Below are 27,313 nucleotides of genomic sequence, written 5' to 3'. Positions count from 1 at the left end.
GCCAGCATTCTATTCACTGAGCCGCCTAGCTGCCCCCCCCCCCTTCATTTCATTCCCTTCCCCTCCTATTTTCCTGTGGGGTAAGATAGATTTCTACCAGTTGAGTGTATATGTTTTTCCCTCTTTGAGCCAGTTCTGCTAAGAGTAAGATTCACTAGCTCTCCTCCATCTTTCCCTTCACTGTAAAAACTTTTCTTGTCTGTTTTATGTGTAAAAATTTACCCAAGATAATTTATCAGATTTTATTCCTTCTTTTCCCTTCTTCTCCCTGTGCATCCCTTGGTCTTACTTTTTTAGGTATCATCCCTTCACATTCAGTTCACACCTATGTCCTCTATATATATTCTCCTAACTTCCATTATAATGAGAAAGTTTTTGTATGTTGCCAGTATCCTCTTTCCGTGTAGGAATTTAAACAGTTTAACCCCTATTAAATTCCTTAAGATTTCCCTTTCCTGCTTGCCTTTTTATGCTTTTCTTGAGTCTTGTATTTGAAAGTGAAATTCTTTATTCAGCTTTTTTCATCAAGAATGCTTGGAAGTCCTCTCTATCATTTATGTCCATTTTTTTCCCCTGAAGTTTTGAAGGGTAGATGATTCTTGGTTTTATTCCTAACTTCTATGCCCTCATTGAAATTTATTTTAAGCTCTCTGATCCTTTCCTGTAGAAACTGGGAAATCTTTTGTTATTCTGACTGTGGTTTCATAGTACTTGAATTGCTTCTTTCTGGCTACTTATAATTTCTTCTTGCCCTCTCCTGGGAATTCTCATTTTGGGATCTTTTTCAGGATGGATGAGTTCTTTCCATTTTTACATTCTGGTTCTAGAATATCAAGGGTAGTCGATAATTTCTTGAAAGATGATGTTTAATTGCTTTGTTTTATTATGAATTTCTGTAGTTCATTAATTTTTAAATTATTTCTTCTTGATATAGTTCTTTTTGTTTTGTTTTGTTTGCAAAAGCAGTGGGGTTAAGTGGCTTGCCCAAGGCCACACAGCTAGGGAATTATTAAGTGTATGGGGTCAGATTTCAACCAGGTACTCTGACTTCAGGGCTGGTGCTCTATCCACTGCACCACCTAGCTGCCCCCTCTGTTTGTTTTTACAATGAGATAATTCACATCTTCTATCTTTTTTCATTCTTTTGGATTAACTTTATAATGACGCTTGATTTCTCATAAAGTTCCCTATTTGCTCAGTTGTCATTTTTAAGAAATTATTTTCTTCAGTAAGTTTTTGTACCTCTTTTTTATTTGGCCAATTCTCTTTTTAAGTACTTTTTCCTTCAGTGAATTTTTGTGCCTCTTTTCCTATTTGGCCAATTCTGTTTTTTAAGGCATTCTTCTCATTGGCTTTCTGTACTTTTATCATTTGATCTATGCAGTTTTTAAAGTTATTTTCTTCAGTATTTTGGGGTCTTTATCAGGCTATTGACTTTTTTCATGATTTTCTTACATCACTCATTTCTAATCCTAATTTTCTTCTACCTCTTACTTGATTTTCAAAATCCTTTTTGAGCTTTCCCTTTTGAACTTGGCCTGAGACCAATTCATATTTATCTTGGAGACTTTGGATGTAGGAGCTTTGACTTGATTATTTTTCTTCTGAGTGTGTGTTTTGATCTTCCTTGTTATTATAGTGACTTTCTATGGTGAAAATTTTTTTCTGTTTGCTTATTTTGTATTCTATTTTTTTTTTTTTTTTACTTTTAACTCTTTTTTAAGTGAGACTCTGCTTCCAGAGTAGAGGGGACACTTGTTCCAAACTTCAGGGGATTTGTGCAGTTGTTTTCAGAGATAGCTTCTAGGGGATGTCAATTTTCAGTTCTTCCAAAGTAGTTTGATTCAAAGAGAGGTGCTGGCCTGTGCTCTGGTGAGTGAGTGACCACAAGCATGTTTTTCTACCCCTGGCACTATAATGAAATTGCTCTACTGGAGCTGCAAGCTCTGGTGTGCTAGTATTCCTTCTCACCCTGGGCTGCTGCCCTCAGATGCTACCCAGGATGGTGACCCAGATCAGAGTACAGCAAAGCAATAGAGCTCTGTCCCCATTGCCAACAAAGAAACCTCTTAATCTCATCCTGATCATTTGTTCAATCACAATCCCATTTTACTGTCTTTGGGTTGAGAACTCTGGAAGCAGCCACTGCTGATTCAATGATTCCCAAGGCTATTTCCTAGTTTACTGCTCTAGGGCAGCCTCAACCTTTTAAGTTGTCTTTGACTGGAAAATTGTTCCATCTTACTCTTTTGTAGGTTCTGCTGTTTCAGGAATTGTTTTATGGCATTATTTATAGGTGTGCAGTGGGGTTTTGGGGGGAGCTTAGGCAAGTTGCAACTTTTTTTCTGCTATCTTGATTCCATCCTAAATTTAAGGTCTTTTGGTGTTAAATTTAAGGGTTTTTACAGTTTGATTCTAATCTACCTTTTTTTTTTGATTCAGTCATTTTATTCCTATGAAAGCAGTTTCAGTCAAACTAGATTTCTAGTTATTTCCAGTTTGGCCTTGTTGTGTCCAACTTCTGTGTATTTGTGCAGGCTTTTTATACTTAGAATGAATTCTTCTGTTATCTCCATTAGCTAAAGAATTTTTCTTCCTTTGATGCTCAACTTGGATTCACTCCTAACCCCTCCCCATGTGCCTTTCCTCAACTTTTCCTCTCCCTTATTCCTATTACATCTATTTGTATTATTCTCATTTGAGCACATGTTGTATTCCTCCCACTAGATAGTAAAGGCCTAGGGATTCAATTTTGCCATTTTTTTCTTCCTTATTTTATCAATGTATAGCATAATACTTTACAGATAGTAAAAACTTAATATGTTTGTTAAATTGAGTTGTCCTGGGGAGGTCAGGCGAAGGCCTTATTTTTTTTATTATCATTGAAAACTGAATTAGAGAAGTATAAATCTAAATTTGAAATAATAGCATTACATTATACTTTAGGCAGATTTGTTGATGAGTCATTTCAGTCATGTCTGACTCTTTGTGACCCTATTTGGGGTTTTCTTGGCAACCATGCTAGACTGGTTCTCTAGCTCATTTTATAGATGAGGAACTGAAGCAAACAAGGTAAAGTGACTTTCTCAGTCACATAGCTAGATTCTGATTTGAACTCTGACTGCAGCCCTGCTACTTAAGAAGGGGCATGTTAATATTAAAGTTTTAATAATTTTTAGTATCTCATGTGTAGGATGGATTTAAATTAATCAACAGATTCTCTTTCTCAGAATTTAGTACAATATTAGCGAATTGAATGCTGGCTAATGTTGACATTAACTAGTCATACATAGCTATCATTTGTTGCCGCATTTTCAGAATGTCATATCTGCAAGTCAAATTTAACATGCAAAAGTTGAAAATTTAGTTTAGACTTTGAATAACCAGTATTAGATGAAAATGTGATTAAAATGTGCATAAAATATAAAATTTTATGGACTTTAAAATTCATGAATGTTTTCTTTATGGTACCTTTGTGCAAGTCTCTGTCTTACTTGCATTTGCAGATGATAACATCCTGCAGTAGGATAGTTCTATAAAGTTTGCAAAATATTTTGCATGCATTCTCTCCTTTGAGCCTCATAATACTCCAGTGAACTAAGTGTGATAGAAATATTTTCCAAATGAGAAAACCGGGTTTAAAGAATGATGAGCCCATAGCTAGATAACCTGATAAATCTCAAAATTAGGATATTGCATGCATGTCTTCTAACTTCAACTAAAATACTTTGTCCATTGCACCATGTTGTCTCTCTTCACCTTTTTCAACTTAAATAAAAATAGAAGGCTTCATATTAATTTAGCTTTTAATTTACTTCTTGGGTTATTTATTTTTTTCTTATTTTTAAACAGTTGTGGTCCATGTTTACGGATAGCACCAGCTTTCAGTGCTCTGAGCAATAAGTATCCACAGGCAGTCTTTTTGGAAGTGGATGTACATCAGTGCCAGGTAAGTGGAAATCTGTAGATCTTTTTAATTTCTCCAGGGAATCAGATTGATATTTAGTTGTATTCTCATCATCCTTCACACTTGACTTTTTCATAACATGGTATTCTTTTGTTAGATGGATAGAACTGTAGACACTGATATTACATAGTTAAGTGCAAAAAGCCTGTAAATATAACATATTATTTAAGGCAATTAATCTCCATAAGTTGTGGTCAGAGGTAACATATTTTTGTTCTTTTAGTTTTTATAGCTTTTCTTCTAATGACTGTGATTGAAATGTGTTAGTGATTATTCTTAATGATAATTTGCATAATAGCAATGATTGCTAAAAAAGCTAAGACATTATCTGCCAAAGCTTGAGGAACCTATGTGGCTAGATCAGCAGATATAATAGAGGAGTCTCTTGTTAGAATTGTTTTTATTGAGCTGATAACTTTCCTGTGTATGTCTGAAGCAAAGACTTTAAGAGATTGGTTGTTCATTGAGTCACTAAATATTTGTAGCTGATTAGCTAAACTGAGCATGATAGCCCAAGTGCTTGTAAGACTTGTGTGTTTATATTTATAGAAACAACATTGTGAAGAATGTTCTCTGAAAATACAAAAATGAGGTTTTTTTTTCCCTTCTGGAATTGAAGTTAGATCCTATTAGTCCTAAAAATAAATTTTCATTTTTTAAATTGAAGTATAGATCTATTAACTTCTGATGATACATTCCTAGATAAGAAAATTTGATTTTTTTAAGATTGTTCTTATTAATGAAAAGAACAATCCTGTATTTGTTCATCGCTCATCACTATAGGTTTTTGACCTTTAACATTTCATGTATTAGGAATAACAATTTTAGAAAGTTTAATTCTCAGATAAAGCTCTTAAAAGTAGTTTGTTGGCCAAACCTTTTATTTTAGTTTTACAAATAGAATAATGACTTTTACTTGAGTATACCATCAGATATCATGAAATCTCAAGGTGACTTTATTTTTAAAACTTCATTTGTTGATTTTTCTTGCTACAAAGGTCCACACCAACTGTTAAAAAATTTAGATAGTTACTATTACTCCTTTTCCTTTCTATCTTATATGGATTTCTAATTGTTATCTACCACTCTCCAGTATCCCTTTTTGACCAAAGTATGCTACATAAGGTACTTAGTGCCTTTAGCTATAAATTAAGAGCTTCTGCTTATAGAGTTGACTTAGTCAATAGAGTCAAACCAGTTAACTATTCAAAAGCATACTTCACTATTTTAATTGATTTGTGATTTTATGGATGTGAATGCTCTCCCTAAAAAATCTTAAACCTTTTTAATGTCGACAGTCTTTGTGTAAAGCATTCTTTGTGCTGAGGACTTGCCTTAGCTTTGTAGGTATCATTTGTATACTAAAGTCTCATGTGACCTTTCCATCTGCCATGTAACTAATGCTTACCAGTGCCTAAAATGTGAGTATGCCTTTAACCTTGTTTGAGGAAATAGCACCAGTGATATGTGGGGTTATATGGGGAATTCTTTACTTTGTCTTCTAAAAACAAACCTCATTTCAAGTAAGATTTAGTTACTAATTGTCTATTGAGATTAGGACATGAATGATGTCTGAATTTTATATACATGTTTTTAGTTCTTGCTAATTAAACTTTTTGCACTTATATAGATAAGGTAATAAGAATACTGAATGTTTTTAAGTACTTCTTTCAATTCATAACACTGTCTAACTTGTGAATTCTAGGGAACAGCTGCCACCAACAATATATCAGCAACACCCACATTTCTCTTTTTTCGAAACAAAGTGCGAATCGACCAGTATCAAGGAGCAGATGCTGTAGGATTAGAAGAAAAAATTAAACAACACTTAGAAAACGACCCTGGAAACAATGAAGACACAGATATCCCCAAAGGCTATGTATGTAATTATGAAAAAAATACTATTATAATAGTTTAAGGTAAAAATGCATAGTTAGTTTAAAATTCACTGTAAAGACTTAACGATTCACTTGGCTTGTTTTTCATTAATTCATTTTCTTTCAAAGTAGATTTTGAAAGTAAATTCATTAAGAGAATATCGACATTCACATTTTTAATGAGGTAGCCATTTTTCTTGCTTAGCTGTTGCATTTCTGTCATTTGTTTTATTGCTACTTCTAAGTATTATTTTTTAATAGCCATTTTTTCTTAACACTTGTATTATGCATATTTTTTCATCATAAGTGAAGAAATGTGCCTTGGAAAGTAAATGTTCCCACTTCTTGACAGTTGTGTAAAATAACTTGTAAATTTTAATGTGTAACCATTTCATACTGATGAACTACTTGCACTGCTATTTTGCTTCTGAAAATTTTCTCTTTTTAATCTTTTTTTTTCTTTTTTGTTATATCATTTAAGAAAAAAAAAAGATAGAAACTAACTATCCTTTAGTTCTAGACCTAATTGGTTAGGCAAAAGCAGTTGACAGCACCTATTAGCCATAAATCCCTTGAAGTATTAGATATGTTATACTTACTCATTTAGTCCATGTGCCAGACACTGAAAAATTTTTCAAAGTGTGACAGAATTAAAAAAGTGAAAACAATAAATTATAGTGTATAATTTCTAATGCCTCATCTTTACCTGACTTCCCTCACCTGGCCATGAAGTGAGTGTCAGTTTCTCTTAATATGCTTATTGAAAGATATGCTTATGGGGGCAGCTAGGTGGCGTAGTGGATAAAGCACCGGCCCTGGAGTCAGGAGTACCTGGGTTCAAATCCGGTCTCAGACACTTAATAATTACCTAGCTGTGTGGCCTTGGGCAAGCCACTTAACCCCATTTGCCTTGCAAAATCCTAACAACAACAAAAAAAAGATAATGCTTATGGATTCTGAACTATATTAAGGTTAATGATTTGAATTGCTTTGTATTAATTTTGTCATTACTTTTGTCACAAATTCCATTATTGCTACATTAGAATTAAAATATTAAAATATCAATTTAGAATTTTTTTTTTTAGGTTTTTGTAAGGCAAATGGGGTTAAGTGGCTTGCCCAAGGCCACACAGCTAGGTAATTATTATTAAGTGTGTGAGACCGGATTTGAACCCAGGTACTCCTGACTCCAGGGCCGGTGCTTTATCCACTGCGCCACCTAGCCGCCCCTTCAATTTAGAATTAATGATAATGTAAATTAGATAAATGCTTCATAAGAACAAGTATGTTTATATTAAAGATTTCTTTTGTGGTTGCTTTAAGATATATTAAATGATGAATGTGTGCTTTCTTTCATATTTCAATTCATATTTGCTTGAAATAAAATGTGTACTGGGGCAGCTAGGTGGCATAGTGGATAGAGCACCAACCTTAGAGTCAGGAGTACCTGGGTTCAAATCCGGCCTCACACACTTAATAATAATTACCTAGCTGTGTGGCCTTGGGCAAGTCACTTAACCCCATTTGCCTTGCAAAAACAAAACAATAAAAAGAAATAAAATGTGTACTATTATTATAAAGTTGTATAATGTCCAGTTTGGATTATATGGTATTTTATAAGTCAGGGTTGTGACACCTTTTGGAAAATTTTGGAAAGCATTTTAATTGTAAACTGTTGTTTACATCTTTTATTTCTTTTCCTTTAACTAAGGGTGTTTGCATGAAAAAGTCTTAGGAGCTCCACAGCCCTGCTTAGCCACAGGGATACTTCCTTACACATCAGCTAATTGTGATATCAATGTTTTGACTTCAGGTAGGAAATAAGCAGGAAAAAAATGAAGTTTAAAGAATTAGAAATAAATTATTTTCATGCAAATGTTACGGGTAAAATGTTGAAAAGTCTTTAAAAATGTTTTCATTATTTTCCATGAGGTGTCAAATATATTTAAAAACTGGAATAATTTGGGCCCAGTAGGGTAACTTAAATACTTGAATCTTGCGACCAAGAATTACATTTATTCTGCCATCATAAATGTAATAGGCTTATTGAAATAACACTTACTGTACAAAAATATTTAAAAAAATTAAGCAATAAATAATAAATGCTCAGGATTAATGAAGTACTTACTGAGGAGACCCTGAATTCCTAGGAGCAGTGATTGAGTTGTACAATTTTTTCCCTAATCTTACTGCCTTCCTCCCACCCCTCACAGAAGGCAGTTTGCCAGTCTTCACGTTGTTTCCATGGTATACATTGATCCAAATTGAGTGTGATGAGAGAGAAATCATATCCTTAAGGAAGAAATGTAAAGTATAAGAAATAGCAAGATCAGACAATAAGATATCATTATTTTTTTTTTCTAAATTAAAGTTAATAGTCCTTGGTCTTTGTTCAAACTCCATGGTTCTTTATCTGGATACAGATGATATTCTTGATTGCAGACAGCTCCAAATTGTCTCTGATCGTTGCACTGATGGAATGAACAAGTCCTTCGAGGTTGATCATCACCCCCATGTTGCTGTTAGGGTGTACAGTGTTTTTCTGGTTCTTCTCATCTCACTCAGCATCAGTTCATGCAAGTCCTTCCAGGCTTCCCTGAATTCCCATCCCTCCTGGTTTCTAATAGGACAGTAGTGTTCCATACACATACCACAGTTTGCTAAGCCATTTTCCAATTGAAGTACATTTACTTAATTTCCAATTCTTTGCCACCACAAACAGGGCTGCTATGAATATTTTTGTACAAGTGATGTTTTTACAAAACCCTTTTCATCATCTCTTCAGAGCATAGACCCAGCAATGATTTTTCATCTCAGATTTTAAAGTACTTACAGCTTTCTCTAGAGACTTTATGATATGTTAGGAAATTATTCCCAGATTCTGAAATAAAATTTCTTTTTCAAAATCCCAGTTCAAAGGGATTGAAGTAATAAATCCAACAAAAGCTGATAGGATAACAGAAATACTGCCTAGGGGGCAGCTAGGTGGCTCAGTGAATAGAGACTCCTCCTGGAGTCAGGAGGACTTGAGTTCAAATTTGACCTCAGACACTTAATAATTACCTAGCTGCATGACCTTTGGCAAGTCACTTCACCCATTGCCTTGTAAAAAACCAAGAAGAAATACTGCCTAGAAGAATTTAGTGTATATCTCAGTTTCCTCCCCTGGTCCCCCCCCCCCATGTCCCCCCCCCAAAAAAGTAATTCAGTCATAGGCAATATTTAAGACTGCCCTTTCTTGTGCCTGATGCATCTTTCTGTTTTTATAATTTAAGTGCTTTTTGTTCATTCATTTTTGTTGATCAATTTTAGTGAGTTTTCTTGACAAAGATATTGTAGTGGTTTGCCACTTCTTCTCCAGCTCATTCTACTGATGAGAAAAGTGAAGCGATCAGGATTAAATTGACTTGCCCAGGATCGCACAGCTATTATGTGTCTGAGGTCCTCTTTGAATTCTGGGATATGAATCTTCCTAACTAGGCCTGGCACAGAGTAGTTCCTTCAGGGTAGGCATCACAAGAGTATTTCCTCATTTTATAGCTTGGAGAGTTTGAGTTTGACTTGTTCAAGGTCATATGGATAATGAGTAACAGGGACAGTGGTGTCAGATTCAGATAGAAACTGATTCCTGTGATCATGTTACCTTAGAAGACCACAAATTAACCTTTTCTTTGTTATATTGTATTTTTGTAAACATTTCTCATTTATATTTTAATCTAGTTTAGGTAGTAGTTTTGTGGCCACATGTATCCTAGCTGGGAGTTTGACATCTTTGTTTTAGGTCATATTTAGGTCATCCCTACTAATTAGGACATAATAGTCTCTTTGATGTTTTCTTTTGTCCCTGGCTTCTAAGAGACTTGATAAGATGATTTAAATTCAGCGTACCTTTGGATGTGTTACAACCTTTAGGAACTTGGGTTTGGGTACTACCTTTCCCCTTAAAATAGAAGTTCAGGTCCATAATATTGACTTTAAAAGGATCACTGCAGTAGAGATACCATTACTTCTAACAATGTTCAAAAACCAAATCTAGTACTTATGTGTAGAGCACAGCTAATTGAGTTTAGTACATAGGATGTCTCCTTTTTAGACATTTGGGAAAAACTCTTGCCCATAGGAAAAATATTATTTAGGTGTTAACTTATGAAAAATTGCACTGATTTTCCTATTGTCACACACAGAGACCCTATAAAGGTAGGAGTAAAGTTGATTCCTTAAGCATCACATCACTCAACTCAGGTAGTCAATCAACTATTGCAGATAATTGTTTTAAGGTTGTGGATATTAATCAGAAAGGAAGCATAATTTTTTTTAGAGAGTCCTGGAAACACAAGAGTAATAAGGATGATATTCCACATTTTAATTCTGACACTAACTTACATTATTCATGTTATGAGTCAAACATTTGAGTCTCAGATTCATCATATCTAAAATGAGTAGAATAATGCCTAACCTCTTGCCTCGAACATTTATTGTTTATGTTCTTTGACAATGCTAAAGAGTTATGGTGCTGCTGATTTTATTGTATTTCCACATATAAAGTGCTGTGTCAAAAATAAAAAGGCCAAATAGATATAGTGTCCTAGAAGTCTGTGCAGCTTTTAAACTAATGAAATTTAAAAAGCTGCACTAAGTCTTTTGGGTCACCCTGTATAATTGACACTTGTAATAATAATAATAACTAAACACATCTAAGTGGGAAATTGCTTTAACACTCTCAGAAATATCATTGTAAGTACTATTTCCTAGGCCAGTTTTTCAAAAAAGGGATTTTATCCTTTCCTGTATTTCAAAAATTCATCTTTAAGTTTTAAGACTTAAAATGATAAAATCCCCTAAAATATAATTAGCGATGAGACATACACTTCTGGCGTGAATACTTGCTTTCTTTTTTTATATTATGGTATATTAGATTAAATTGCAATTTTCACAAATAATCTTAAGTGCAGTAACATCTTTTGTGTAAATATCACTGTCAACACTTAAAATTCACAGCTAAATATGGTGTATCTATTATTGAAGTGATGAAGAATTTACATGAAGTTAGGTTAAATGTTTTTGTTGGTATCTTAGTGTGATTTTATGTATGTATGTAAGTAGTGAATAAAAAAGTCAATGTCTTGGAGTGAAGGCTTGCAATGAATTCTTGGTTCTTTTATTAACAAATTATGTAACTTTGAACAGGATACATATATTTTTATATATACTTCCTTTGATGTAAATCTCTTTCCCTTCTTAAAGGATTTTTTAGAGCAGTATGTGACAGTCTAAAAGTGTTTGGGGAAGTTGAACACATTATAGAAATATAGGAATCCCTTTCTGTAAATTGGAGGAAAGTTTCTTTAGGTGTAGTAGCTGCAAATTGCTACTTGGTTTGCAAATGCTTTCTGAATTTAATTAATCATTCCTCCAAATATTTTAAATGGTGTCTCATGATGTTTGTTTTAAGGTTGTGGATATTATTAGGAATGGAAACATAATGTTATGTTTTAGAGAGGCTTGGAAACAGGCATAATAAGAGCAATATTCTGTTTCTATGTCCATATCACAGCTTGTCTAAAATTTGTCGTAATCTTAAATGGACAATCTTATTATGCAAAAGGTAATACTGTTTGATGCTTTTAAAGATCTAGGACTTTTCTTCCTTTCTTTTAGACCTGGGATTAAGAATGTTCTTAAGGAGAGTTATTTTGAGCCAGTTATATTGGTTATATGATCCTCTACCTTGTTGCAGCTATATTATGTCTTTTGATCTGTTGCAGAGAACATCGTCCTTTCTCTTAATTGGTGATTCATCAGAAACCCCAAAAAACTTTTATCCACCTATTCTTTTGAGTAGACATACAAAAAGGCTTTTATTTAGAATGCTTGCTGTAGATTAAGTGCTATTAATAACCTCTTTTTTTTTTTTAACAACTGAGACACTAATGATGTGCTGGGAAAAGTATTTCTAAATATTGAGGATGGAAAGTTTAATTTTGTTGTAAGTACCTGGACACCTAACCCTTAATAAATCATTTTAGTGGAATCTAAAAATCGTTAGAAGATGCTTATTTTGAGAATGTTTTCTCCTGATAGTATTTTAATGTAGATACTTTCTTGGAACCCTGGGATTTCATTGAATATAGTATAAATGCAACTATATAAAATTGTTAGGATACTTGTTTTATGGTAATATAAATAAGTATAAACATGAGGAAGAACTTTTTTTACACTGTTTTCCTCAAATAGTCTAAACTCTTCAAATCTACTCAATTTCCATGAGTTACTATTCTAAACCTCAGCTATACATAGAGGCTGTATTTTAATCTGAAAAAGGAAATTAACTTAATTCTAATGAAAATTTGGTTTTTAGTTCACTTTATAAATATGTTTTTGCAGTTTTGGAGCAAATGTTACTATTTTGCTATGTATTTGTCATACTAGTAAATATAAATGTGGAAAACTTTATTCTTTTATTCTTTTTTAAGATTATAGATTTGTTGAAAAGAACTAAAGAGTAGTCTAACCTACATTTGAACTTCCTGTCCTATATGACAAATGATCTGACCTCCAGCAGTAGGGTATTAATTAGGACCATGCAAAACAAGTATAATCCTTTTTTTTTTATTTTTCAAGGCAATGGGGTTAAGTGGCTTGCCCAAGGCCACATGGCTAGGTAATTATTAAGTGTCTGAGGTCGGATTTGAACCCAGGTACTCCTGACTCCAAGGCCGGTGCCCTATTCATAGCCACCCCTAATCCCTTTTTCTTCCCCAAAACAGCTTTTCAAATACTTGAAGAAGTACCATGTCCATTTAAGGTCAATGTCTCTCATTTTTAAAATTATATTTGGTCTTGCATGATTTTCCCTTTACACATTCTAATTGTTCTCCTTGCATGTATTTCATTCCTTTCTAAGATGTGGCACAGAGACGACTACACACACACACACACACACACACACACACACACACACACACACTGCTTCTCTTAATGGAGTTCAGCAACATGTTTCTGTTTTGGCAATCATATCACAGAGCTGACTCATTAGATTTTAGGTCTCTTATGATGGTCTTTGTTTTTATACCACTTGTATTTTATATTTTTATCTATCCTTTCACCTCTCCCAGGGAGCCATCTCTTATAAAAAAGGAAGAAAGGAAATTAAAAATTCAAAAATTAAACAACATATCAGTTTAACATTAAGTGTAGTATTCCACACCCATGGCACCCCCATCTTTTCCTTTTTTCCCCTCCTCATTTATTTATTTATTTGTTTGTTTTCCAGTTATATGCAAAGATAGTCCTCAACATTTATCCTTTTGCAAGATTTTGAATTCCACATTTTTCTAACACCCTCCCTTCCCATATCCCTCCTCAGAGCAGCAAATAATCTGACATAAATTTTACATGTAAAATTGTGTTTAACAGGGAAAAATTGAGAAAGTGTAAACATAAAAGAAGTTTTTAAAAAGTGAACCTAATATGCTTTGCTCTGCATTCATTATATATAGTTTTTTCTTTGTATGTGATGGGATTTTTCATAACAGGTCTCTTAGGATTATCCTTGATTATTGAATTGCTGAGGGGGTTTTGTAGATCATAATTGATCATCTTATACAGTGCTGCTGTTAGTATGTATAATGCTCTTCTAGTTCTGTTCACTTCACTCAGCATGAATTCTTACAAGTTTTCCATGCTTTTCCAAAGTCAGTCTGCTCATGATTTCTTATAGAATAGTAGTACTTCATAAACATTCATATACCATAACTTGTTCCAGCCACTCTTTAGTTGATGACTGTCCCCTCAATTTCCAATTCTTTGTCACTACAAAAAGAGTTACTTTGAATATTTTTGAACATGTGGGTCCTTTCCCCTTTTTATGATCTCGTTTGTCCCCCATCTTTTCAAAGAAAAGGGAAGAATTGTTTTTGCCTCTTTTCTTTGGGATAAGGCTTGGTTACTGTAATTTGCAGCATTATTCTTATTGTTTTGTTGTACCATTCATATACATTGTTGTGGACATTGTGTATATTATTTTCTTGTTTCTATCTGACTTTCCTCTGATTTAATTTTCTTATGTCCATCTTTTTTTATTCATCATATGCTTCATTTCTTATGACAGTAATATTCTATTACATTGATACCACAGTTTATCCATTCTCCATTTGATATCTATCTACTTTATTTCTTATTTGCTACAAAAAAAAGCACTGCTATAAATAGTTTGGTGCATATGGTGCTTTTCCTTTTAGAAAATCCTCCTGGGCCCTTACTTATAAGGAACACAGTGAATCTTTGGGGCCTAAGACCAGAGATTTCAGTGATTTTTTTTTAAATTTAAGACAATGGGGTTAAGTGACTTGGCCAAGGTCACACAGCTAGGCAATTATTAAGTGTCTGAGGCCGGATTTGAACTCAGGTCCTCCTGACTCCAGAGCTGGTGCTCTATCCACTGCCGCCATGCAGCTGCCCCAAGGTTTTTTTTGGCTTAATTTCACATTCTTTTCCCGAATGGTTAGACCACATCTCCTTGCTGCTTCCTTCAGTGAGCTGTCTAACTCAATTTTTCTTAATCAGAGCTCCACCTTCTATTTATTCTCTCTCCATTTTGGTAGATGATTGTTTTGATTTTGGCTGGCCATTATCTTTTCTTTTATTTAATTTCTTTTTTTCTTTTTTAAATTTTCTTTTTGTTATATTTTGAGTTCTGAGCTTTTCCCCACCTTCCTAATCTCAAACTAGAGAAGGTAATATTTATCACAACTGTGTCACAGATACGTGCCAATATTTGTCATAGATATGTCACAGATACCAGTTTTTTCTCTAGAAGGGAATAGCATCTTCCTTCATAGGTTCTTTGTAGTTGATTTGAATATTTATATTACTCAAAATAGTTTAGTAATTCATTTATTATTTGAACTTTTTTTTGTTAATGTATACCATGTTCTCTTGATTCTGATCCTTTCACTCTTCATTGTATCATACAAGTATTTCCATGTTTTTTCTAAAATCAATCTGCTCATCATTTCATAGACATAGTAATATTCTATCACAGTCATATACTACAACTTATTCAGCTATTCCCCAATTGATGGGCATTCCCTCAATTTCTAGTTCTTAAAACAGACCTACTAGTGGTATTGCAGGGTCAAAAGGTATAGACAGTTATCTATCTCTTTGGCATAATTCCAGATTGTTCTCTAGAATGGTTGAATCAGTTCAGGTTCCATTGCTGATGTCTTAGTATCTCAATTTATTCATATCTTCATTCAGCAGTTATCATTTTAGTCTCATTGACGTTAGATGGTAGTTATTAAAGTTGTTTTAATTTGTATTTCTTTAATTAATAATGATTTAGAGCATTTTTCATATGACTTAAAGATTTGATTTCTTCCCAAAACCGCCAGTTAATGATTTATTTTATTTATTTATTTAACCATTTATGAATTGGGGATTCATTCCTAGTGTATAAATTTGACAAAGTTCTATGGAGAGATAAGATCTTTAAGAAACTGTTTATACAATTTTCCCTTAGTTTTCTGCTTTTCCTTCTAATCTTTACTATATTGGATTTATTTGTACAAAATCTTTTTAATTTAATGTAATCAAACTTGGTTCTTTTTTATCTCACAACACTCTATTTCTTGTTTATTTATAAATCCATAAATATAATAATAATAAACAATAAATAAATATAAATCTATAAATCTGAAAGGTAATTTTCTGTTTTCTTCTAATTTACGTATGACATCTGCCTTTATGTCTCAAGTCATACATCCAATATAAGACATTGATCTATACCTAGTGTCTGCCAGACTACTTTCTAGTTTTCCCAACATTTTTTTTAACCATATAGTGAATTCTTATCCCAGAAACTTAAATCTTTACATTTGTCAAATGTTGGCAATCCCTGCTCAACAAGTCTAGTGTTTATGTTTTTTTCTTGGAGCAAATATAAAGTCCTTTGCCTTTAAAGCTCTTTAGAACCTTTCTCCTTCCCACCTTTCCAATCTTTCCCTTTCTTCACATGCTCTATAATTCATTTATTTGGACCTACTTGTTCTTTGAGTAGTATACTCCATTCTTTTCTCTGCCTCCTTACCTCTTTCAAGACTCTGCAAAAGGTCTCTCTTTGTTCCCCCACTCTTCCTTCACTCTGAAATTATTTCCCATCTATTCTGTACATATATACCTGAGAGTGTGTGTGTTTTCTCCCCCATCAGAATATGAGATTTTTGCTTACAGGTACAAGGCTTTTGCCTTTCTTCGCATTCCTCATACTTATCACAGTGTCTGCCTAGCATGTAATAAAGCTTGATAAATGTTCATTCACTGCTGGCTAGACCCTTCTAATAGTGGCTTTTTTGGGTTATTTTTTGTAAATTTCCTGGGTGTAAGATAAGTCATAGGGTTGCTTTTGATGAGCATATTTCTTAGTAATAGAGATTGGATTTTTTTCATATAATGATTAATAATTTTCGATTCTTTTTTTTTTTTTGCAAGGCAAACGGGGATTAAGTGGCTTGCCCAAGGCCACACAGCTAGGTAATTATTAAGTGTCTGAGACCGGATTTGAACCCAGGTACTCCTCCAGGGCCGGTGCTTTATCCACTACGTCACCTAGCTGCCCAATAATTTTCAATTCTTTTGGAAATTTATTGTTAAGATCTTTTTACCATACATTGGGAAATAAATATATTTTTGGCAGTATATAATTATATTAGTTTTCTATCTTTCTTGGATATCAAGATCTTTATTAGACATACAAAGTTCCCCCCCTTCCCTCCACTTTCCTTATCCTTGCTACTTAAAGAAATTTCTCTATACAAAAGTTTTTCAATTCCATGTAATCATAATTATTTTTTTAATTGTCTCTATCCCTTTCCGGTTAAGGTCCCAACTCCTAGCTATGAGAAATACATAATTTGCTTTTAATTTTATTATATCATCTTTTATAATATGTCTTACCATTTTGAATTTTTTAAATAAATTTTATAAAATATCATTTATGCCAGACTGCTTTCCAGTTTTCTGAGCATTTTAGCTAAATAAGTAGTACATTCCTAAAGAATTTGGGAGTTTATTGAATACTAAGATGATTGAAATCTGTTATTTCTCTTTTTTCCTTATGTAGTCTGTTCTTTTTTACCAGTACCAAATATGTTTAATGATAACCATTTTACAATGTGAATTGAGACTTGAAAGTGCTATTTCCCCCCCCCCCATTTCTACCATTTTTTACCTTTAATTCATTTGTTCCTCCCAATTTTGCTTTTCTTTTGACTAACTCTCAAGTATCTCTTTGGCAGTTTGATACAGCATTAATTTTGATAGTAATGTCATTTTTATTGTATTGGCGTGACTTACCCTTAAGTATCAGATAGAGGTTTTCTTTAAAATGTTTGTGCATTTATAGCTAAAATGGTATTGAGTGTACTTTGATAGATTGTCTTAGATTTTTTGCGTTTTGTAACTGTTTTGAATGGAACTTCCTTTTATATTTTTGTCCTGGATTTTGTAAGTATTGTATAGAAATACTCTTGAGTTTATTTTGTGTTCTGCAACTTCACTGGTGCTATTGATCGTCTTAATTTTTTAATAGATTCCTTAGGATTTTCTCAATATCCGTTATGACATTAACAAGAAGAGATAGTTTTATCTTTTGCTGATCTTTTATGCTTTTTGACTTCTTTCTCTTCTTATTGCTATTTCTATCATTTTTAAAACTACTTCAAATAATAGCAGAGAAAGGGACATTTTTGCTTTATTGGAAAAACGTTTAATATTTGCCTCCTTAGGTCTTTTTCAAAGGAAATTTTATTTCATCATTTCTCCTAACCTGCCCTGGCGAATTTGATTTTTTTTTTTTTGGATGACACTTACCTATTTTGTAGTTGATCCGTTTATATTGAATCAATTTATTATGATCCATGACTAAGGAAAAAAAAAGAAGTAGGATTTTTAAAGATCCTGTGTAGAACCTAAATTTTCATTGCTATTCGAGTGCACTAGAACTGAGTTTGAGAAATATGGTTATATCATTTTCATTCTAGATTAGTGAACTGTTTCCAAATAAGTTTGTTATTAAGTGGACTCAAACCTTTAGACTTTAATTCTTGCTGCTCTGTGATTAAGAGAAATAAACAGCAGCCAGTATAAGTACAGAAATGTTTCTATTTTTCCATTTTCCATTCCAATCCGTGAAGATTGTTTTGTTCCTCAGAATTAAAGTGATGTATTTATCATAGATGGATATTTTTAAAATATCAAGTTTGTTTTATTCCTATAGTAATACTTAGCCATTTTGATCTTGATGTATGGTTGGGGCACTTGAGTGGTATCTGGTCATGAAGGATCATTACAAATTATGTTTGCATTTCCTTTAAAAACTAATAAAGAGAAGAATTGTTATTTTTTTCTAAATTTCTAAGGTATTAGTGTTAGCTCTTTTCCCTAAAGTCTTACTTTAATTTTTTTTCCCAGATGGATTTAATGCCCTTTATTAACAAAGCTGGATGTGAATGTCTTAATGAAAGTGATGAGCATGGATTTGATAACTGTTTACGCAAAGATCCTTCCTTTTTGGAATCTGACTGTGATGAGCAGGTATTTAATGTTTAACTCAAAATTGGGTAGTAATACTAAGTGTTGAAGGGATCTATGAGTATAGATATTTGAGGATTTTAGAGAACCTGGGTCCAGCTCTCCAGTCTCAAATATGAAACATAAAAACACAATCAAACAACTAGCTTTCCAGTCACACCGTTCCTGGAAAACTTGCCAGGATAGCATTTTACCTTTGGGATTCTGGTCAAAGAACGAACTTTTAAGAAAAAAAGTTTATTTACATCTTTTGTTTCTAAAATCTCTTTAAGTTTCCAATGTATACCTTTTATTCCTTGCTGAGATTAATCCTTCATAGCAACACATAAAAAGAGGAAAAAACAGTTCAAGATAGCTAGCAGTCTGACAAGATTTGCAGTGTTTTTAGCTAGCTCCTCATCCCTGAAAAGAAGGGAATACCTCTTATTTGAACTAAACTTGGTCATTATAATTTCATAACATTCAGTTTAGGTTGTTTTTATGGAGATGGTCTTAACATTTACACTTATTATAATCCATTGTGTAGCAGCCAGGAACCATTCTACTTTTATTTAAAGGACAAAGAGTGCTACAGATTGATTTGTCTATTTAGAGCATCTAGGGAGGTTTAATGTGAAACTGGTAGTATCAGATCAGTATTTTTAATGCCAGATGAAAGAGTTTATATTTCAAATGCTAGGCTCCAGAAGATCACTGAAGAGAAAAAAAGATTAATCTGCAGTATGAAAAATAAATTAAGAGGGGAAAAATTCTACTTTTTCCTCTTACTGTTTAGGTCAATAGTAGTAAATGCTGCTTGGATTGAATCAAATGAATATTTATTTATTCATTATCTACTTAGCTACAAAGCTTTGTTCTGTTTCACCTGGTTTTTCATTGAATAAGGAAATCTATCCTATCCAGGACCCTTCAGGTCATTGGAAGAATTTGATGCATCTTGTTCTCTTCCCATCTTGGAATGTGGGTGTTTTTCCTTTGTGATCTAATGTAGTTGCTCTGGGGAAGAGAAATAAATGTCAACCCTGGGAGGAGCTGAATCAATTCATTTTATTCATTTTTTTCTCAAAACATTTTTTTACTGTTAGCTATTTTTGTTTCAGTCCTTTTTCCTACACCCATTGCACCCACTTTCCCTTGTAACAAAGGAAAACTTGTAGGCAAAACCAGATGCTATAGTGACTGTTTTATGGCATATTTTATATCCATAGACTTTTGCTCAGTATCTTACTAAAAACAGAGGTAAATGTTATATCAGTAGTTTATCGTGAAAATGATTGATTGCTAGAATTAAAGGTGTTACTCAGGTTCATGTTTTTCTTATGGTGGAATATACCATTACATTTCTATACCATAATTTGTTGATCTGTTGTTCCCCAATTGATAGGCCCATAATCTCATTTTCAATATTTTTGTGACCACAAGAAGTACTCCTGTAAATATTTTAGTATGTATTTCATAACTTTGACCTTCTTGATATATATGCTTAGGATATTTTTGAGTAGTTGAGACATTTTTCCTTGTATAAATATCAAAATATTTTTCAAAGTAGTTAATTCACAGTTCCACCTATAATAGTGTCCTTAGTGTTCTTGTCTTCCCACATTGCTTACATTGTGAACTTTTAATCTATTTTATTGTCTTTTTATTTTAGAGGATTTGAAGTAAAAAAATTTTGCATTTCTCTAATTTCCAACCTTCTTAGAGACTTAGAGATTTTTATCATTAAAGTATGCACTCCTATAATAGTAATTTTTTCTGCCAATCTTTGGTATTTTATGTGAATTGTAAGTAGCGAGCTTTTTTTTCTATCATTGCTTAAATTTTTTATGATAATGAAACTTTTTCTGATTATTTTCTTCACAGCTGCTTATTACAGTGGCTTTCAATCAACCTGTTAAGCTTTATTCCATGAAATTTCAGGGGCCAGATAATGGTGAGTAAATCTAGCCCAACTTTTGATAGTCAGCTTTAAAGTTTTTAGTATTCAATTTTTTCTTATCTTTTGACCAAGAGGAATTATAACATCTTTTATGACATGAACTGAAGAATACTATTTATTATTCACTACAGAAGCTTAATTTTACATTCAAAATAATGGTATTTATTTTAAATCCATTGGGGTGGTACATTTACCTTATTTGAAGTTGATAAATAATTGGTTCAGTTTAAAATTTTAAATACATTCTTCTTGATTTAATGTTACAAAATTTTGATTGGTAATTAAGTGTTGAAATCAGATATCATTGTTTTAACAGCTCATAGATAATTTTTTATTTAAAAAAATTGAAGCTTAATGGTGTGTTAAGAGACTCTTGTTTTCTTTAATCTATTTTTGTGGTCCCCAATACTTAACAAAATGTTCTTCAGATAGTATGCCTTCTAGATGAATGTTTTGTTAAATTAGCAAAATTCTACTTTCTTCTTGAAATGAAGTAGATAATTTGATCATAGTTAGCCATGGTCATTTTTGATGAATTCAGATTAATCTGTTTATAAGATGGCATTTTCTTTAAAAATAAGAATTTTTAAAATTGAGGGGGGTAACAAAAGGAAAATATATTTAAAGTTGACTCATTATACACTTGTTGGCATGAAGGTGCTAGGTTATTTATTTCTTTAATTTTACTTCTCTTGGAGTCTTTGATGTAAAGTTCTCTTCCCTCTCAATTATTTGATTAAAGATTTTATTTATTTTGAGTTTTACAATTTTCCCCATCTTACTTCCCTCCCCCACCCCCCACAGAAGGCAATTTGCCAGTCTTTACATTGTTTCTATGGTATACATTGATCCAAATTGAGTGTGATGAGAGAGAAATCATATCCTTAAGGAAGAAACAAAGTATAAGAGATAGGAAGATCTGACAATAAGATATCAGTTTTTGTTTCCTAAATTAAATAGTTCTTGGTCTTTGTTCAAACTCTACAATTCTTTCTCTGGATACAGATGGTATTCTCCATCATAGATACCCCAAATTGTGCCTGATTGTTGCACTGTTAGAATGAGAAGTCCATTGAGATTGATCATCACCTCCATGTTGCTGTTAGGGTGTACAGTGTTTTTCTGATCCTGCTCATCTCACTCAGCATCAGTTCATGCAGATCCCTCCAGACTTCCCTGAATTTCCATCCCCCACCCCCACCCCGGTTTCTAATAGAACAATAGTGTTCCAATGACATACATATACCAGTTTGCTAAGCCATTCCCCAATTGAAGGACATTTACTTGATTTCCAATTCTTTGCCACCACAAACAGGGCTGCTATGAATATTTTTGTGCAAGTGATTTTTTTACCCTTTTTCATAATCTTTTCAGAGTATAGACCCAGTAGTGGTATTGCTGGATCAAAGGTATGCACATTTTTGTTGCCCTTTGGGCGTAGTTCCAAATTTCTCTCCAGAAAGTTTTGATGAGCTCACAGCTCCACCTGCAATGTAATAGTGTCCCACCTCTCATTTATTTGAAAGAACAAGTTGGAAGTGAAGTTTATAAAATCCTCAGGATTCCAAACAAGTCTAAATTCAGTTTTGAAACTCAAAGTTATTAGAAGTAACATTTCCTTAATAAGTATAGCAACATATTCTACCTTATAATCGATTAAGTTAATAGTGCATTTAAGGTTTTGCAGTAGCAGGAAATAATTATTTATTTTGAGATTTTTAGATATTTAAAGTAATGGGGGAAGAGAGGAAACTCTATCATATAATTTCAGAATTTTAAGGGTTCAACTTTTTCAGCAAATAGAAAATTTCTCAAGTGACCTTTAAAAAACTGATTGGATTTCAAGTTATGCCAAATATCAACTTATATTTTTCCCCTTTTTATATATTTTGTCTGTCAGACTGCCATTTGAAATTTGATAAATTTAAAACTTTTATGAATTTTTCAAGATAGACATTGCTTTCCTTGCTCTTGGGGCCTTGATTATTTTATTTTATTTATTTCACTAGGCCTTAAAGGTGTCCTTAACCATAAAATGGTTTTGGATTTGATCTCCACAGTCCTTTTTAGTTGACTCCCTTATCAGCCAAGTTTCTGATTCTTCCCCTCCCTTAAACTTAATTTAGAAATAGGGATTTTATTATGCCCTGAAGGGCAAATTATCAGTATTGATATTCTGTTGAAAATATCCCTAAAATTAAATTTGATAACTTTTATCCATATCAGGCTGATTTCAACATCTCCTGTTAGTGTTTCTCCATATATATATCTTTTTTAAAGCTTAAGATCTGAATAATTTTTGGATATCAACTATCTAAATATTTCCCTAAAAAATTCCTCAGCTGGTGGTTTAAAAAATTATTTTTTTTTGTAGGCCAGGGTCCTAAGTATATAAAAATCTTTATCAATCTACCCCGATCTATGGATTTTGAAGAGGCAGAAAGAAGTGAACCAACTCAAGCTCTGGAACTAACACAAGATGATATTAAAGAAGATGGTATTGTCCAACTTCGTTATGTAAAATTCCAAAATGTTAACAGTGTAACTGTAAGTAATATTTCATAAAAGTATAGAAAATATTTGTTAATGACAGTTCATTTTTAAATATAGTAATTATATGTAAAATCATTTATATAACTAATCATCACATTTAGTGACTTCCATTTTACACACACACACACACACACACACACACACACACACACACACAAAATAGGTTAATTCAGTTTTTAAACTTGTGAATTCCTTCCCCATCCTCAAAGATGGGGGGGAAATTATCTACTAAAAAAGTTTTCATATTTTTGAAGTCTCATAAAATGCATTTGAAAAATGATGGCTTAACTTGAATAAACCTTTTAAAAAAGGGAATTTTTTTTTTGCAAGACAGATGGGGTTAAGTGCCTTGCCCAAGGCCACACAGCTAGGTAATTATTAAGTGTCTGAGACTGGATTTGAACCCAGGTACTCCTGACTCCAAGGCCTGTGCTTTATCTACTACACCACCTAGCTGCCCCTGGGAATTATTTTTTAAAGATATATTTAATTCTTTAAAATTCATGTGTCACGATAGAGGACAGAAAGGGGCTTAGTGGATTTAAATTACAAGGAGATATAAAATTCTAACAATTAGAGTTCACTCTTTAAAGATGTCCTACCTTTGGAAATTGCCCTCTGGAATCTGGATGATAATTTATCCACAGTGTTGCAGAGGCAGTTTTGATCCCAACAGATTTTGAAACAATTCCAAAGATAGGCAGCTAGGTGGACCTGGAAACAGGAAGAACTGGTCTTGGGTACTTGTTAGTTGTGTGATCCTTAACCTTTGCCTGTTTTTTCAATTCTTCAAATGTCAGGATGACCTGACTTTAACTTTTAGGGTTGTTGTGAGTATCAAATGTGAAGTACTTGTTAGCAATTAGTATATATCTGGCACACACTATGCCTTATGTAAATGCTTGCTAGTACTATTGGACAACTAGTAGAGAGAGCACCAACTCAGATCAGAAGGCCCTGAGTTCAAATTTGGCCTCAGACACTTGGCACTTACTAGTTGTGTGACTTAGGGCAGTTCATTTAATTCTGAGTATCCTGCATCCAAGGCCATCTCCAGTTATTGTGATTTATATTAGGCCACTGTATCCAGGTGGTTCTGGAGGAGAAATTGAGGCTGGTGACATAATGTAACACCTCACACAAATCCAATTCACTTGCTTGTCATCCTTCCTGATGTCATAGTCTTCGAGAATGAAGGACAAATACCATCATCATCATCATCATCACTACTATTTGGTATTCCTACTATCAGTATCATTACTTTCATTTTCTAGCCACCAGGAGAAATCACCTAAAGAAATACACTTGAGTTTCAGTTTTGTTATCTGTAGTACTTTATGGTTATGTATGAGAAAATTTAGATAACTAGATGAAAGAAGATGGAATCGATACCAAAAAAATTCCAAAACTAGGAAAAGAGAATAAATGGAAGTTTCTGGGAATTGGGTTGTTTTAAAGTAGATTTAAAAAAAAAGTGACAAAGTCCTAACTTTAAAAGGAAATGGGGACAGCTGGGTGATACAGTAGCTAGAGCATCAGCTATGGTGTCAGGACAACCTGAGTTCAAGTCTGACCTCAGACACTACCTATATAACTTTGAACAAGTCATTTAACCAACTGGTTGTCTCATGCTCCTATCCCCAATCCTTCTCCCCCCACCCAAAGGGAATAGGATCCAAAATAAGTAATTTGGGAAGAAGAAGAAAAAAGCATTAGAAACAATCAGAGGAGGAAAATATAAACCTAACATAATTTTTAAGGTGAACAATTTAGTTGTAACCTCAAGAAAGTTTTAGCAGATGTAAAAAAAATAATCTTTTTGACATTTTCATCAGAAAGTCAATGTAAATGTATATGTCAAAAACTTCTTTTCTTTATTTTAGTTATTTGTTCAGTCTAATCAAGGTGAAGAAGAAACAACAAGAATTTCATATTTTACATTTATTGGTACTCCAGTTCAAGCAACAAATATGAATGACTTCAAACGAGTAAGTTTGCTCTAAATAATAATTTCCTAGAAGAAATATAAAGCCTAAAGAATTATTCTTTAATGAAATTGTATAGCTGTTTATTTTCTTACTGTTCAGTGTTAGAATCATATCTTCTATGCTGGAACATCAGCTAAAAGACTCCTTACTATCTTAATTCTTTTTGGTATACTGGGTTTTAACCAATGGCATTTTAGACAAGTTATATAGGAGAGGGGATAGAAACATGACTGGCATTAATATTGCTAGGATTTGGAGCTTAAAGGATTTGGAATAAATGGAATACTTGACTTTCAAGTAGTAGCACCTTGTAATGAACACTTTAAAGACTGCAGTGGTACAAAGATTTTGATTATTGTTTTATTTAAAGATATATTTTAAAAAGAAAACAGTTTAAGGAATTTGCTGAACAGCAATACTGCAAATGGACTGCAAATCATAAGATAGAACTTGATCTCATTTTCAAATATAGTATTTTTAATTTAAAAAGACAACTTATATTTTAATATCAGTTGTACTTTACTGAGAACTCTATATTAATATATTTGGTTGCTTTGGTTACCTAGGGTTTCATACTTAGATAGAAGTTTTTTCTAGAAGTGATATCTTATCTCAGACTCCAGCCCACACAAATTACTCCATCTTAAGAAAACTATTCCTCATTAATAGTAGTAGATCAGTAATTACTTAAATTTAGGATTCTAGCAGCATGGAAACAGATCATCACCAAAAGTATTTTAAAATCTAAATTCATCTATTTAGTCAAAAACATTTATTAGGTAGCTACCATATGGCAGGCCTTGGCAGTACAAATATAAACAAGAGACTTTCGCATTAAGGAGCATACATTCTACTAAGGGCATATAAATTCACAGATAGGTATTTAGATATACAATACAAACACACAGTAACTGATTGGGGTGGGGGAAGGGTAGAAATGGGGGAAACAGTAACAACCAGAAAACAGTCAAACCCCCAGAAGGGAGGAGGTTGAGTTGGGCTTTGCAGGGGCAAAGAATGGAGGTGAGGAATCTGATCATTTCAGCAGTCCTTTATTGCTTTCCATTTTATTGAATTGCATGTTCTTTATAAAACTGAAAGCAGTGATAAATTTCTCAGTTGTGGGTGGGAAATCATGTAATAATGGAAAGAGGGCCAAATTTGAGATCAGAGGGCTTAGAATCAAATCTCAGTCCTTTATGGGATATGTTGCTTACCTGCCTGGACCTCATTTTTATCTGAAAAATAAGTTTTGGGTTAGATGAATCTTCAAGTCTGTAGTCAAACAAATTCCAAAGTATTGTTACGGTTCATTTATCATCTCAAACAGGAATAACTATATGCCTAGATATATTGAATAAAATAAAGGGTCAAAATTATAGCTATAAAAAACTATAGCTATGGGGGAAATTTTGGTATGAACAAAACAAAGCAGTTCTCAGTTGACTGACTGCTTTTGATCCCTGTTACCCTGAAATCCTTGCTAGAGTCTCTTTGTATATTTAAAACCCTGTAAAAAATATTTAAATTTGTTTTTCTAATTTTCTGACTAGCTTCTAATCTTTCACCACAATTTATACTAACAATTAACTTAAAAGATATTTCTTAATATCACAAAAACTTCACATATACCTTTTACATTTCACCTCCCATCTGTGCATGCTCTTTCTTTTTACTTGTATTTATGAATCATATCATCCTGGACTTTATGCATTTACTTTCATTGTTCCTCACATCTAGTCTCGTCACCTTTATTCTTTATTTTTATTTGCCAAATCAATATTGTTCTCTGTTTTTAAGACCAGCTCAGGACCTGCCTCCTTCCGGATGGCCAACAAGGTTGATTTGGATACCTGTTTATTTCAGTACTTTACTACAAATTTATTTCATTAATTTGTTTGTTTAATGTTCTTGTTATTTAAATTGTTTTATACTCTTCACTTTTTCTCATTGTTTTATCCTTCATTCTTGTTCTTTTAGTATAACATGTTGAACTAATATGAGTTGACAACATATTTGACTATGAAATATTACTATCCTTTTTTATTCTCCTTGGAGACCAACTTTTTTTTCTTATTGTATTCACTTAGTTTATTGTTTTTTGTAAAAGATATTTCATTGATCTTCATGATAGCAGTTCAGTTGAAAGCAAAAAATCATTCAAAAAGTAGGGATTATTTTGAGTTTTTCTTTGGAATTGATAGTTAAAATTCTAGAATAAAAAATGCTTATGTATTAAAAAGAATTTTGATTTGAAACAGCACCTCTTTACATAACTACACTGTAAATAAAATTGAAATTTAAAACACATTTCCTGTTAATTAGAAGAATTTCTGGTCTAGTTAGGGAGGCAGAAGTCTAAACATTTGAAGAGTTACTCAACCAATGATATTGCAAG

The 27,313-nt window shown here is 32.8% G+C and overlaps 1 protein-coding gene across 3 annotated transcripts in view; it reads left to right on the top strand.

The window, feature by feature from the left end:
* LOC141502490 (thioredoxin-like protein 1) overlaps nucleotides 1-27,313 on the top strand; it is a 41,585-nt gene that overhangs the window by 10,464 nt on the left and 3,808 nt on the right. For all 3 annotated transcript variants that reach the window (XM_074207241.1, XM_074207242.1, XM_074207244.1), the window contains exons 2-7: nucleotides 3,853-3,949; nucleotides 5,673-5,846; nucleotides 18,316-18,438; nucleotides 20,299-20,368; nucleotides 22,749-22,921; nucleotides 24,811-24,915. In XM_074207241.1, the coding sequence (XP_074063342.1) occupies nucleotides 3,853-3,949; nucleotides 5,673-5,846; nucleotides 18,316-18,438; nucleotides 20,299-20,368; nucleotides 22,749-22,921; nucleotides 24,811-24,915 (742 nt within the window). The remainder of the gene's footprint in view (nucleotides 1-3,852; nucleotides 3,950-5,672; nucleotides 5,847-18,315; nucleotides 18,439-20,298; nucleotides 20,369-22,748; nucleotides 22,922-24,810; nucleotides 24,916-27,313) is intronic.

This window comes from Macrotis lagotis, chromosome X (genome assembly GCF_037893015.1).
Source record: "Macrotis lagotis isolate mMagLag1 chromosome X, bilby.v1.9.chrom.fasta, whole genome shotgun sequence".
Taxonomy (NCBI): domain Eukaryota; kingdom Metazoa; phylum Chordata; class Mammalia; order Peramelemorphia; family Peramelidae; genus Macrotis; species Macrotis lagotis.
Note: the sequence above shows the minus strand (reverse complement) of the source record. Positions and strands in the feature narration are given on the sequence as shown.